At 40.0% G+C, this 14,128-nt stretch overlaps 1 protein-coding gene and 1 long non-coding RNA gene across 5 annotated transcripts in view; one reads left to right on the top strand and one right to left on the bottom strand.

Annotated features, from left to right (window-relative positions):
- The window catches only part of ALPK2 (alpha kinase 2), a 97,783-nt gene that overhangs the window by 37,179 nt on the left and 46,476 nt on the right, over positions 1 to 14,128 (bottom strand). For all 4 annotated transcript variants that reach the window (XM_089497075.1, XM_089497092.1, XM_089497100.1 and 1 more), the window contains exons 5-6: positions 2,815 to 5,812; positions 1,477 to 1,624 (exon numbers count right to left, since the gene is read on the bottom strand). In XM_089497075.1, coding sequence (XP_089353201.1) covers positions 1,477 to 1,624; positions 2,815 to 5,812 — 3,146 coding nt within the window. The remainder of the gene's footprint in view (positions 1 to 1,476; positions 1,625 to 2,814; positions 5,813 to 14,128) is intronic.
- Positions 8,740 to 12,832, top strand: LOC149324152 (uncharacterized). The gene is made up of 3 exons (XR_016277871.1): positions 8,740 to 8,970; positions 10,256 to 10,338; positions 11,589 to 12,832. It is a non-coding gene; the product is annotated as an uncharacterized LOC149324152 (long non-coding RNA).

Below are 14,128 nucleotides of genomic sequence, written 5' to 3'. Positions count from 1 at the left end.
ATCAACTCATTCAAAACAGCCAAAAAGACAAAGAAATGAGCAGATCAAGTCAGAAATCTCCCTAGAAGCCAAGATGACAAAACTCAGGTTGTCATACTTTGGACATATCATGAGAAGGCATGAATCATTAGGAAAAAATAGTAATGCTAGGAGAGATAGTAGGGAGTAGAAAGAGAGGAAGGCCACATGCAAGATGAATGGACTCTATTAAAGAGATCACAAGTATGAGTTTGCAGAGTAGAGCAAAGCAGTGGAGGACAGAGAGTCTTGGAGCTGTCTCATTAGTAGGCTAGCCATGGGTCAAGATCACCTCAATGGCAGTTAACAACAAAAAATCTCTTTGATATGTATAGATCATAATTCAGAAATAGGTACTGTAAATTAAACAGAAATAACAATGCATCTCATCATGGTGAGGAAGGATGCAACCAGGTGAGATGTGTGTCTCCTGTTCAGTTTGCTGTCCAGGTGCTAACTTTGGATTGGTAACTTTGAAGCCCCTTTTGCTCTCCCTTCTTAAGATTTTTTTAATCTTTATATTGGACTTGGTTTCTACATCCTTTCAAATAGAAGACTGTCCTCCCCACGTTAAGACACGTGGTTAATAATAATAATAATAATAATAATAATAATAATTCTATCCTGCTTTTTGCCAGGCAATCAAAGCGGCGTACAACAGGGTAAAATACATCCATATATACATAATGCCCCCCTTAAAACAAGATTAAACAATGTAAGATTAAAAACTACATATTAAAACCAACTAAGCTAAATAAAAATCATCATGGGCAGAGTTCACTGGATGGGAAGTCTTATTTGTGGCCGAGCATTTATTCTGGGAAGGCTTGCCGGAAGAGATCCATCTTAATGGCCTTTTTAAAGCTCTCTAGATTGGTAATTTGATGGATCTCGTCCGGCAGGCCATTCCTTAAGTTGGGAGTGGCTGCAGAGAATGTCCTCTGGGAGGTCGCCGTCAACCTGGTCTTTAAGGGCTGTAATAAATTAGTCCCAGAGGACCTGAGTGTATGGGGCGGATTATATGGAAGCAGGCGATCCCTTAGATAGGTTGGGCCCAAGCCATGTAGGGCTTTAAAGGTGATAACCAACACCTTGTACTGTGCCCGGAAACTGATAGGCAGCCAGTGGAGTGACTTCAATATTGGTGTTATATGGTCACTCCTTGCTGTTCCTCTGACCAACCTGGCTGCCATATTCTGTACCAACTGGAGTTTCTGGATTAGGCACAAGGGTAGCCCCATGTAGACCGCATTGCAAAAATCAAGTCTTGAGGTTACCAGTGCATGTACTATAGTTAATATCTTTACCCAGATTGTCTGAAATGGTGATTGCCACCCATTATTATAACATGGGAGCCTCTATCATTTTTTTTCCATCTCAAGATACCATCCAAAGTTTGATCATCAGGACAGTTCCTCAAAACCTACTACAGTATTCTTCTTGTGTTTGCCCTCTTACCTTCTGTGTACTCGAGCAAGCAGCTTAGCATCTTTCATCCATGTAATGGTGGAGTCTTCATGGATGTCACCAAATTGGCAGCATAATTTGATATTTCCAGAGAAATCGGGGAACAGTTCTGCTTGGATTTTCTTCAGCAGTTTGGGGGCTTGAAATAAAACATTATTTAGTAAGAGGTGTTAAATGAAAAGGAGAATAAAAGGACCAGTTTAGACATTATATGTTCATAGTGACCCTTGAGTCATCCTTGTAGGCTGATTATAAGTGGAAAGTTTAAAAGAATAATGATACCACTTGTCAGTGTTGTGAAGCATGTGGGTGTATTTTTAAATTAAAAATTAGAATTAGAAAAAATAAAAAATGAAAAGAGCTTTTGGTTTTCTCTTAAGGAGGAGGTGAGACTTCTCCGATCATCTACTTCTGTTTTATTCTAGTGGTATGCATACTCATATCCTAAAGGTAAAGCCTGGCCCCAAACACAGAGCATGGATGTATTCATGTTTCTGTGCTAAATTATCATAATCTCTAAATTTCCTTCAAGTGTAAACCTCAGCACTTAATATTTTAAAAATAAAAGTAAGGGCAAATTTGTATGACTAGATGAGGTGGTGGCTATTAGTGAGCACGTGAGGACACAGGGTCAGCCAAGGACACGTTACTCCTTGAAGAAAACAACGAGATTCCTTCCCACCCATGCCCATCCAAACTCCATGTACAGAATTTGATTAGCATGCTGGTTAAATCTGATTCCATGATGGGACAGCATCCTTCTGTGGGCAGCAGACTAGGTTAGGTGGCACAGGCTGTTTGGCCTCTGTATCTGTGTCCTCTTAAAACCTTATTGGCGTTCCTGATTTCCTAGCCTCTGCTGCCTTAGGTAGGCACCTCACTCTGTCAAATGGTAGAGCTGGCCTTGTAAGGAGAGAAACTATTTTGATGAAATAACAAAGGTCTGCAACAGTTAGTCTTTTCCTAAACAACATTGGATTTTGTTTATGAAATCCAATATTTCATATTGTTTATGAAATTCAATACTTGGATCCCACTGGTATGGCTGGAGACAGCTCCTGTACCTTTAACAGTTGTGTAGAAGAGAGAATTTCAGCAGGTGTTGCTTGTCACACATCCAGGTAACAAGTAACACCGGCTGAAATACCCTTTTCTACACAACCACTAAAAGTATAGAAACTTGTTCTAGTTTTTACTGTGGTAAGCCTATTACCAGGGAAGGATCATAGGAAGCTAGTCCACAAAAGACCTCTGTATGGAGCCAGTGGTTGCTGTGACTAGAGAAGTGACCTTTGACGTAAAAATTGAAAAATCAGATTCTAGGCATACCTTTGTTGTCCTTTTTGCAAGGCAGTTTCCGTACTTCTCTCTTATCTTCCTTGTGAGTAAAATCAGTCTCAGCTTTTGAGGGTTTTTTAATGCAGCTGGTATTGTTATAGACATTTTCTTTTGCTTCCAGACGCTGCTTCTTGATTTGTACCTTAGGCATTATCTTTTTCTTGACTGTTTCCTGCTTACGCTTCACGTCTTCAACACTGTTGTGAGAGGAGGGTGACTGGCAGAGTTTGGATGCCTCCTGCAACTTTGTCTTCTCTTTTTTCAGTGCACATAGATAATCTGCTGTTGCTTCTGAAGTGTATGGCTGAGTTTTGACCTGTGCTGACTCTTCTTCAGAATGACATCTGTTCTTAGTGGTAGAAGGCAAGGTACTGCCTAACTTTCCAGTTGCATGCTCTGATGAATTTAGGTTTTGTCTCTCACTGTCTCTGAATGCTTCAGTTTGATTGGGGCCTGTAGATGTAATTACACATCCTCCTGCTAATCCCCTGACAGACGCATCAGTTTGCTCACTGCCAGGGGTCATGAATGGATGCACAGAGTTTGTGCTATCATGCCAAGAATATATCTGTTCTGAATTAAGGAGTGCCCTCATGTATGGCTCCACTTCAATATCCTCTAAGTTACACTCAGTGGATTCTTCACTTTCCCTGTCATGCCTTTCACAAAAGATTATTTCAGCCTGACTTTCTCTTTCCATCTTTTGGCACTCTTTCTGCTGTGTTTCATTGCTACCATGCCAAAAATATATCTGTTCTGAATCAATTAAAGCCAGCATATAAGGTTCTATTTCTCCTTCTTCACACTCATGATGGATTATTTGAATCTCACTTTCTTCTGCTGTTTGGTGCTGATTTTGCAACAGTTGAAGTGTCTTTGTGTCGTTATCCTTCTTAACTTCACTCTTTAGAAGCTCAACTTGCACCTGGCTTTCAGCTATCACCAGTCCATTTGGACTACCACCTTCATATACATTTTCTTTATTCTCATCCTGTGTACAAATGATTATGTTGCTAGCATTTTGACTGTCCTGTCCTGTCCTGCCATAATCATTTCTGACAATACTTGAAGACGCGTCACTGTTAAAAACATCTGGCTTGCATGACTGAGATGGAAAGCATGCAGAATCTAATCCTAATTCTTTATTCCTCTCACAAATGTGACTATCAGTGCTAGATGTTTCCCCTGATATTCTTGGTTGAAAATCTGACCGTGGCATCTCATTTTTGGACTCTATGGCAGTTTGTCCTCTGCTTTCCTTAAACTCTCTGTGTTTCTGGCTGATATTGCTTTTATCACTTTTGTTTATTTCTAACAGAACTTCAGTGAAAAATCTAACCTTATATGATGCTGTGAATATTGGTTCCTCTTTGCTTTGCTCTGTTCTTTTGTTATCTTGGCCAGTATCCTCTGGCCTATCCCATGCAGCAATAGGCTCAGAGGCTATAACTGAATTGTGGTCTTGTGTGTGATAGCTATAATTCCATGCATCAGGCACAGCCTGAACATTATGATTATTATTATCAGTTAAACCACAGTAAATACCATAATTACTGTCAATTTTTACATTCAGTTCTGATTCAGTTTCTTTCTCCTGAAATTCCTCTTCAGCACTTTTATTGACCACTGTAACTGAGGAGTGTTCTTCACTTGTAAATTGATCCATATTTTTGCCAGATAAATTAATGAATGAATCCTCTTTCAGTAAAAGCTCAGAAAGTTGAGCACACTCTTTTATGCTTGAGTGGCATGGTGCAACGTGAGACTCTTTTTCAGGAATATCATCAACCTGCTTGTCTGTGGGACCATCTGTACAATGAGCACACTGTTCAGAAGAAGACAACTGGCCAAGACGATCAGCAGGTACACCTGATAAAATTTCTTGGCCATAATCTAAATGACAGTCTGGGGTTTCTGTAAATCTGAAAGAAGATTCTGTTCTAAAAGAATGGAAAGCATTAGTAGATGAAATCTTTTCTCCTGGATGAGCAGCCATCTCAAAAAATCCATCATGATCAGACTCTGTTCCACTGTGCTTATCTTTCAGGTACTTTTCCTTTTGGAGAATACTACTTAGAAGATGATCGGGTGTTTTTTCTATTTTAAGTCCAAAGTCAGAGCACAGAGGTATGTCGTCTATTTCTACAGGTAGCATAAGAGTACTGTTGTTTGTGGATGCACAGCTACATCCTCTATCTGTTTTTAGAAGGCTGTTCAAATCACTGTGGACTTTCGCTACTGATGCCAATTCTCTGACAGGCTGATTATCTTCTGTTAAATTTCCTGGCACACGTTGCTCAGCATTTACATCCTCAGTTATGTTCCATTCCCTGACCTCCTTGGCAGTGTCAGTCCCAGCTGCTATAACTTGACCACTTGCGCAAGGGAAGTCATAGGCCCAGTCCTCTTCCTCATAAAGAAGTTTCTGTAACTGCTCATGCATCAGTGATAAATCATCATCTCTAACCTTAGGTTCTGGAGATTCCAAAGGGCTCTGGAAATTTCCTTTGCATGGATCTTCAGCACACAGAGTGCCATGGACTGTTTTTACCTTGCTGACTTCATATGCTTTTCCTCTTTCCATCTGCATGTCAGCCATGGCCATAGGAATTGGAATATCAAATATGGCTCCTTGCCTGGAAGCTGCATTGAAGTGACTCAAGTCATCTGGCACAATGTCATGAATGGCCACATCATCTGTGATTGCAGTATGAAGGGTTTGATCCCAGCATAGCTCCTGTTCATCACTGCCACATATTCCATTGGATACATAAAGGCCTGCATTGTTCACCAACCCTGCTCTGTCCACATGAAATCTATTTATGCTGTCAGCTTTTTCCAAAGCCACATTTTTACCATCTGCAGAATCACTTATTACTGGAGAAGATGTGAAAACAGACCTTTCATGTAATGCAGGCTCTGTTATAAACAGTTTCAGATCACTGCTGATTGGAGTAGTATTTTCAATGTCAGTTTCTTGCTGTTCTATCTAGAAGAAATGGTGTGAGAAAAGGGGAAAAGAAATAAGAAATCTTTAAGATCTTTAGAATTAGGCTAGTCAATGAGTAAAGCCCATGCAGCAGGTAACAGTGCTGGGCCCTAAATACTTATTACTATTAACTACAATGTGGTCTTAACCTGTAATAGTCTATTATAATGTTAAATAAAATCATCTTTTATTTTTTATACTTAATATCCATACAAGCAGAGAAACTGTGATTTGCCTCCATTTAGCTAAAATGTATAGTGCACAAGAGAGCATGATTGGACCAGAGCTAAGCACTTTAAAATCTCATTGATCCCAGTAGGAAAAAAATTGAAGCACAAACTTTCCACTGAAATCAGAAGAAGATACAAGTGTTTAATTTGGGTTGTATCATGACCATAATTCAAACTGTATTTAGTAGCGGTAGTAGTAGTGGCAGTCATGCTGAAGGTCAGGAATTATTTTGCTGATTACTGGGTGTGGAATGACTAGTAATCTTACAATACTTTTGAACGATGGCTTAAAATGCCTGTACTGTATTACCCTCCAGGCTAAGTAAAAAAACAACAACCTCATCCTGGTTAGAAGGCATCTCCTAAATCAGGGATGGGCAAAGTGCAGCCTTGGGGCTGCATGTGGCTTTTGACACCTCCAGATTGCCCGAAATGAACTTTTCCTGGCCAAAAAAAGAGGGTATGGCCCCATACAGACAGGCCAAAATAAAGCTGCTTCGGGTCACTTTGGAGGTATGCTGTTTCAATGATGCATGTGTACTAAGAGTCCGGACGCTGTGCCAAAGCTGCGCTCTAGTCCTTAGGACTGGATCGTGACTTTGGCCCAGCTTCCAGACTTTTAGTACACATGCATCATTGAAACAGCATACCTCCAAAGTGACCCGAAGCAGCTTTATTTTGGCCTGTCTGTATGTAGTCTATATTTCTCCTTCTGTATCTCCTTTATAATAGGTTGCAGGGCCTCCCTGTACTCCTTAACATCAAATAATAATAATAGCCACTTTTGAGAACAAGAAGTGGACTTCTGGCCCTTGAGGGTTATTTTCTACCTGCAGGGTGCCAGGATGTAAAAAAAGCCCATGGACCTGCTGCAATTGCTCATTCCTGTCCTAAATAGATAAAAGTGGAAGATCTACATGCCCAAAGAGAGGTTGGTGGAGAGCAGCCATTTCTCTTGGGGTGGCTGAAAGTGTACGTTTAGGCAGGAGCAAGTCAAAATTCACATGGGCCTCTGGATCCCAGGAGTATTAATGTGTATGAATGTATTTATGAAGAAGAACCAGCGAAAGGCACCTCAAACAGTTTTGCCCTTTCCAGCCTCATGGAGGTTTGCAGAGGTGAGACAGCCTAGTTCCTTAGAAGATAGTAATCTTTATGAAGTTTAGTTGTCTGTATGCCTTGATTAGCAGACAAATGAAATAAACAGATGAAACACATATCAGATATAAAATATTAAATCATCAATGGTTCTGTGTATTTACAATGGCTAAATAGAACATCTACATTTAAGACTAGTATAATTCTTGGTATCAGGTACTGATGTGGGCATTGCTATCACATTCTCCACAAACAAATTACTCCTGCCCTTGACATTACATGGTAACCATGCCATCCACTTCCCTCTTCCATCAGCTTCGTCACACCCATTTACTACTTGACATCTTTCTCATTCCACTGTCTTCATTCTAATCTAATGACAGCTGGCATATCTGCTTTGCTTTTGCTGACTTTTTGTTTTGGTCAAGGAGCTGCACTGGATGGCTTAGAAACAGCAGTCCACCTTCCAAACTCTTGGATCCAAGTCCAGTGGCTCCAGATAACTTGCCCTAGACATGGGCCCAGATCCTTTCTTAGCTTCCCACTCCAACTAACTGCATACATTTGAGCTTTTGATTCCATCTTGGAGATTCTCTCTTTAAAAAAAGTTTCTGTTTCCTTGCCAAAAAAAAAAGACAACATTCATATCTGGGTTCAAATCACGATGGGGTTTCACATGTAAATGCTGTCTGCCACTCCACTTACCACAAAATAAAGGCACAACATCATAACATTAAGGCAACATGGTGTCAAGAGGATGAGGGAGGAAAGCCTCCAAAGCACTCCCAGTCCTAACATGCTCAGATCTCAGGTCCTAGACCTACTTCTCCAGTTCTCAGGTTGAGAAGGAAGAATCTGCCTTGAAAGTACTATGGTTGATGCTTAATTTGTCATGCTTAATGACATAACCAGATGTCCCTTGTAACATTACTTTCACAGCACCACCAGAGCCCATTTCTTGTGGCATCACAAGGAGTAATCTCCAAATCCCTGGGACTGAAGTATTCCTGACCTGGCAAAATTAACTCCCACTGTTTTGAGATAAGCAGAATAAGTTAAGAAAATAAGTAATTTTCCAGGTTACGTGTTCCAGATAAATGGGAACTTTTGAGATAATTAATATGAATAGGTTCAGCTGTTTAAGATGAAACAATGCACTGTTTTGTTTTGTTTTTAACGTAAGCATTCTCAACCAGAAGCATGCCTCAGAGTTTGGAGTTTGACTTTAATTTTAATGAACTTATTGGAATATCGGTTTAGTACAGTTTAGTAAAGTACTTGCATACATATCCAAAGCTCTCAACACCACTTCGGGTAGTGCATAAACAGTTGCCATCTCAATTTTTAAGGTTAGCTTTCTGCAAAATGTCAGCTCCATGACTTGCGGTTTGCTAAAAACTCTGCCTAAATTACATTTAACCTTTTACTAAATACTTGCTGTGATATTGCAAGCATCATATGATCAGTCAGTGTCTATACTGCATGAGGTGTCAGTGAGTGTGAAAAATGAAAACAGACAGCTGTCTCCACATTAGTGGAATTGCTAAATGAAATTGCAGTTTACTTATATGCTCTCTCTAGCCTGAATTGTGTGTTAACTCAGTAGTTGGATGTTATGTATCTTAATTTTTAATGCTTATTTTCACAGATTCAGTCTTTCAAAATGTAGAGGCATTGAGTTCTACAGTCTGGGGCTCTGAGGGAGTAATGTCTCAGAGGAAGCATGAGGAACCAGTTCCTGAGCAAGCAGAAAGGATGTGGTGAGCAAACCGCACAATCTTCGCTCCTCTTGTTAGTGCTTGCCTTGGCTTCAATGCACGAAGATATCAGGTGGGTGTATAACAGTCAAACACTGTAACATGAACAGCCAAAAGTGCAGTGAGCTGGAGATACAAGGGTCAAGACAGAGCTGCTAGGGCTAGAGCTGGAAGATTCCTGTTGTGTTCATTCATCCAAAACCATACATTTATGGCTCCAGGTTGGAATATCACTGTTTGGCATTGAATGTCCAACTAAAACGGGAGAGGTAGAAAGTTATTTTGTTCGACTACTAAATCTCCCAGCCAACATGGCCAACCCCTGACTAAAAGGCTTCATTTTGTGTCTTATCCAGACGCATGAACAGTGAACAGTAGCCAAGCACAGCTCCATCATGCCTTGGTCCTAGCAGATGGTGAGAGTGCTCTCTCCATGGTCCTAGCAGATGGTGAGAGTGCTCTCTCCACTTCAACTGCCACTGTTATGGCTTCTGAGGGAGAGAACAGCCAGCATCTGATGGACATAATCCATTCCACCACTACTATCCCCTTTCCCTTGATTATTGTTTTATTAGACTGTAAACCTGAAGACAGGGAATGATCAGATTAACCATTATTAAGCTGCTCTTTGGCTGAGGGGTGGGGTATAAATGTACTAAATCAATAATCAAAACCTCATGGTCTAATCCAGGAGTACCACAAACTCTTTGGTTTAATCCAGGAGTACCACAAAGTGTGGCATTCTGTCTTTTACTGACCTTTCTGCCAGCAGTATTGTGAGAATGTAAGAGATCCAGGGTTCAAATCCTGCTAGTTGCTATTAAATAATGTTTTACAAATAAAAAAAGGACCAACAATCGTTCCCTCTCCCCAGGTGCTATTTTACACTATTTACCTATAATGATCTTTTTTCTAAGCATTTAAGGCTGCACACTTATGCACATCTGCACTTATTTGAAAGCAAGTGTCACTGACACAAGGAAAATTTTACTCTGAATAAATATTTGTGACATTAAAGATTAACTTTCATAGTGCCTTAAATAATTTCAATGGCTTCCACAGAATCATGATTTTGATTAGGCTGACTGAGAAGAAATCATTCTACCTTCGTGTGCATGTGAAATAGGTCTTACTCATTACAAATTAAACAATACAGTCAGTTTTATTTATTTCCCATCTCTCAGCAAATATTTCTAAGATGGAAACCTTAGTCCTAGTCGTTGTTGTCATCGTCGTCATCATCATCATCATCATTGTTATTGCTAGTTATCATACAACATGGCTCAAAATTATCAACAGCAATGTTTATCACAGAGAAAATAAAAATGAACTCATGTAGTTGTGATTTATGTTGACAGCATACAAAGAAAGGGAGAGAATATATATATAATGCCAGAATGACTCCTGCTGCAGCTATCAAACAAGAGAGTTTGCACAGCAGGTAAAATATGTCAGTCATATTCCAAATGCATGGCAGGGAGTCCCGCAATCTAATAAGAACCAGAACCAAAATACAGTCAGCCCTCCTTATCCATGGATTTTTTATTCACGGATTCAAGCATCCACGGCTTGAAAATATTCCAGAAAAAGTGTAAATTCCAAGTGTCAACAACATATTACAAAAGGAAATGATACTGCAGAATCAACCATTTAGGTTAGGATGGAGAAGGTGGAAGTGGGACTAAGAAAATTAACAGAAGATAGGAAAAATCACAAACCAGCAATCCTATATTCTGTAAATACAGAGACAGATCAGTATTTCCTTGTGTTAGCCACTCCTTCCACTTAATCCTGGTGTGACTATGGGAAGGGAAAAGATGACCAGGAGGATCCCTGCTAGAGTCTATAGTGGCGGAAGACAGCAATACAGTAGAAAACAAAAACAAAACAGCCAACCCCTACAACATCTTTGTTTCATTTTTATTTCAGGACAGTATTCTCACTCTCCAATTGTATTGTCCTTGCTCTGAGTCCCCAAAGAGAGGGCCAGCTCCCTGAGATCTGGGAACTTTATTGATATATAATATATATATATATATATACACATATATATATATATTACTTTAATGTTTCTCATATTTGCTCAATTTGCAGAGTTTGTGCAGGTTCCACTATGCTGTGTTTCTCAGCATAGAATTTGATTGGTCTGAGTACAGAATGGGTTAGTGTGGCATTCACACATCACTGTCAGTGGAGAAAAGCCAAAATATGAACATGGCTATTTCCCACACATGAAATTGGATTCTCTGGACTGTAGGCAAGCATAGTAATACATTCTGGGTTCTTAATGAGGCAAAAGGATTTTTTTAAAAAAAATCTACAGCATATTTCAAAGTGCCCCCATTTTCTTTTTTTATGCATCAAAATAGCTATAGTGCGACATCACTAAATGCAATACCTTCTTGTCCACTTGTATTAACTATCCAATTGCTTCTGCCAGGAAAGAATCAAAAGGGCTTTATATTCTTGCTCAGTCAGATAAGAGTCCAAGGGAAAACAGCCTATCTTGTTACAGCCTAATCACACTTGAAATGTACCCTCTGAATTGGACATGTTTGCAGCATGAGTTTTTCAATCATTGCAGGCAGCTTGTTGAAAACACTCAAGGATCCAAAGTTAATCTGGGGGACTCATCTATTGGGAAATTGAATTACTCACTCTAATAACAATAACCTCATCTTATTGGAATAGGAAAAGGCGCATAGGAACAGATGAACTTAAAAGAATATTATGGCATTATTGTGACATTTGGCTTTCTGAAGTCTTCAGGATATGAAGCCGATTTTCTTCTCCTGTCATTGCACAGTGATGATCCCTGTGACTTTGTTGTCATCTGGCATGATAGAGTTGCAGATGGCTACACAGGAAATCATGGGGGCTAACCAGATTAAAAGGCAGTGAAGACAATAAGACCAAGAATAGTGCGGACACAGAAGAAGCGGCAGCGAGGAGCAAGAACAGCAACAGCAACGTTTAAAAAAGTAAATGCCATCAAATCACCATGAATATTCAAGAAAGGGTATGTAGGGTAAAAAGGGTAATATATACGAAGGGGGGAACCCACAAAACCTTTCCTGAATATTCATGTTGTGCATTCAGCCATGTTAAATATGTTGAAGCATTCCCAGGCATTGCATAATTGTCGCTTGCTATTTGATGTTCTTTTGATGCCTGTTTTATCGAACCATTTCCTGTATTGCTATGTACTTTATATGTATTAGCCTACTAGCCCCACCACCTTTCCCTTCTCCTTTTATGTCATGTCTTTTTAGATTGTAAGCCTGAGGGCAGGGAACCGTCTAATTAAAAAAAGATTGTATGTACAGCGCTGTGTAAATTTACAGCGCTTTATAAATGAAGGTTAATAATAATAATAATAATAATAATAATAATGAGAATATATAAATTAGCAAATATTTGGTGTGGCCCAAAGGAAGTAGCAAAACCATCTCTGAGTTTTTTCTGAGTTTTTTGGGCTATGTGGCCATGTTCTAGAAGAGTTTGTTCCTGACATTTTGCCAGCATCTGTAGCTGGCATCTTCAGAGAAGGATGCTAGCCATAGATGCTGGATAAATGTCTCGAGCAAACCCTTCTAGAACATGGCCACATAGCCTGAAAAACTCACCAAAAACTATGGATGCCAGCCATTAAAGCCTTCGTCCATCTCTGAGTTTTCTTTGCCTAAGAAAACCCTACAAAATCCATGGGGTCACCATAAGTCAAAAGGTGATTTGATAACAAGCGCGCACACACAGTGATATTGACTATGATCTTAACTACAGTCAGCCCTTCATACCCACAGGTTCTTTATGGACAGATTCAAACATTCACAGCTTTTTAAAAAATATATATCAATTCCTAAAAGCAAAGCTTGATTTTGCCATTATATATTATATATATTATAAGGTATACAGTTTTACTTTGCCATGGTATTTATGGGACTTGAGCATCCACAGATTTTGATATCCATGGGGATGGGGGGGGGGGGTGGCGGCCCACTGTACTTTTACTGAACAAAATTGAACAGTGGCACGGTACACACAACACTAAAGTGCTGTGCTAGCATCATACTAGGATTAAGGGACTGCGCAGCAACCGCACGGTCCCAAACCCTAGTATGGCGCGGCACCGTAACAATGGCAGCACCCTGTATCCATGGGCACTGCCATTGTTCCATAGGCGCCGTGTGGAATCTGCACCTGCGAAGAAAAAAAACCCCGCTGCCGCTCTGGACATTCAACAAGGTATCTACCAGGCCAGTGTTTACTATAACTATTCAGTTCACAAAAATGCATTGAATTCCTTTTCTCATTGACTAAAATTCTGAATTTCAGTGGCAAACTGCAATGTCAAATAAAAACACACTCCAGGGAGCACTGGAAAAAGACAAAAAAGTTTGGGTACTACCCCCATCTGATAAGATAGGTTCAACATCTAGATTTTATCACATGTGAATTTTAAACCACAATTTTAGCAAGAGAATAGTGCCTATTGCACAACATTGCCTCCAGCTCATTATTGCTGTGCCTCTGGAGCATTGTTAGAGGACATATTTACATTGATAGGAAAGCCTGTCAGCAAGTGGCCGACTGTGGTTAAGTGATAAGTGATAGTCCATGGCAGCCCCATGGTGTCAGAACACGCTCCCTTGAAGTATGGTGGAGTCACCTTTTTTGGAAGACTTTAAACAGAGGCTGGATGGTAATCTGTCCTGAGTGCTTTGATTGTGAGTTCCTGCATGGCAAGGTGTTGGACTGGATGGCCCTTGTGGTCTCTTCCAACTCTATGAATCTAGGATTCTATGATATAAGGGACACCATTTCACTATGTCACTCTATTTAATGGGACTTGAACATCCACTGATTTTGGTATCCACAGGAAGTCCTGGAACCAAACCCCAGCAGATATCAAGAGACCACTGTACCAAAAGCATGCTGGGTAGAGCATAAGGCAGGAAGACAGGCTTAAGGGGAATGCAGAAGGGAGAGCATGGGATTGTCAATAGTTCCAAAAGGCCAGTCACACTGTTAACACACAAGTGATAATAAATGCTTCAAAACCAGTATATTTTTGTTCTCTTCAAATAACGCAATTGCTGCAAGATGAGGCTTGTGTGGTAAAGTCATTAGTTTGTACATGCATCCTCCACATCAATAGCTGCAACCCCTTGATGAAGTTTTTAGTGTAGGAGGAATAAGAATTATGGAATGGTGAGCGAGGATACTGACAG

This window comes from Sceloporus occidentalis, unplaced genomic scaffold, assembly GCF_023333645.1.
Source record: "Sceloporus occidentalis isolate IW3139 unplaced genomic scaffold, rSceOcc1.0.p SCAF_1, whole genome shotgun sequence".
In the NCBI taxonomy this organism is placed as follows: Eukaryota; Metazoa; Chordata; class Lepidosauria; order Squamata; family Phrynosomatidae; genus Sceloporus; species Sceloporus occidentalis.
Note: the sequence above shows the minus strand (reverse complement) of the source record. Positions and strands in the feature narration are given on the sequence as shown.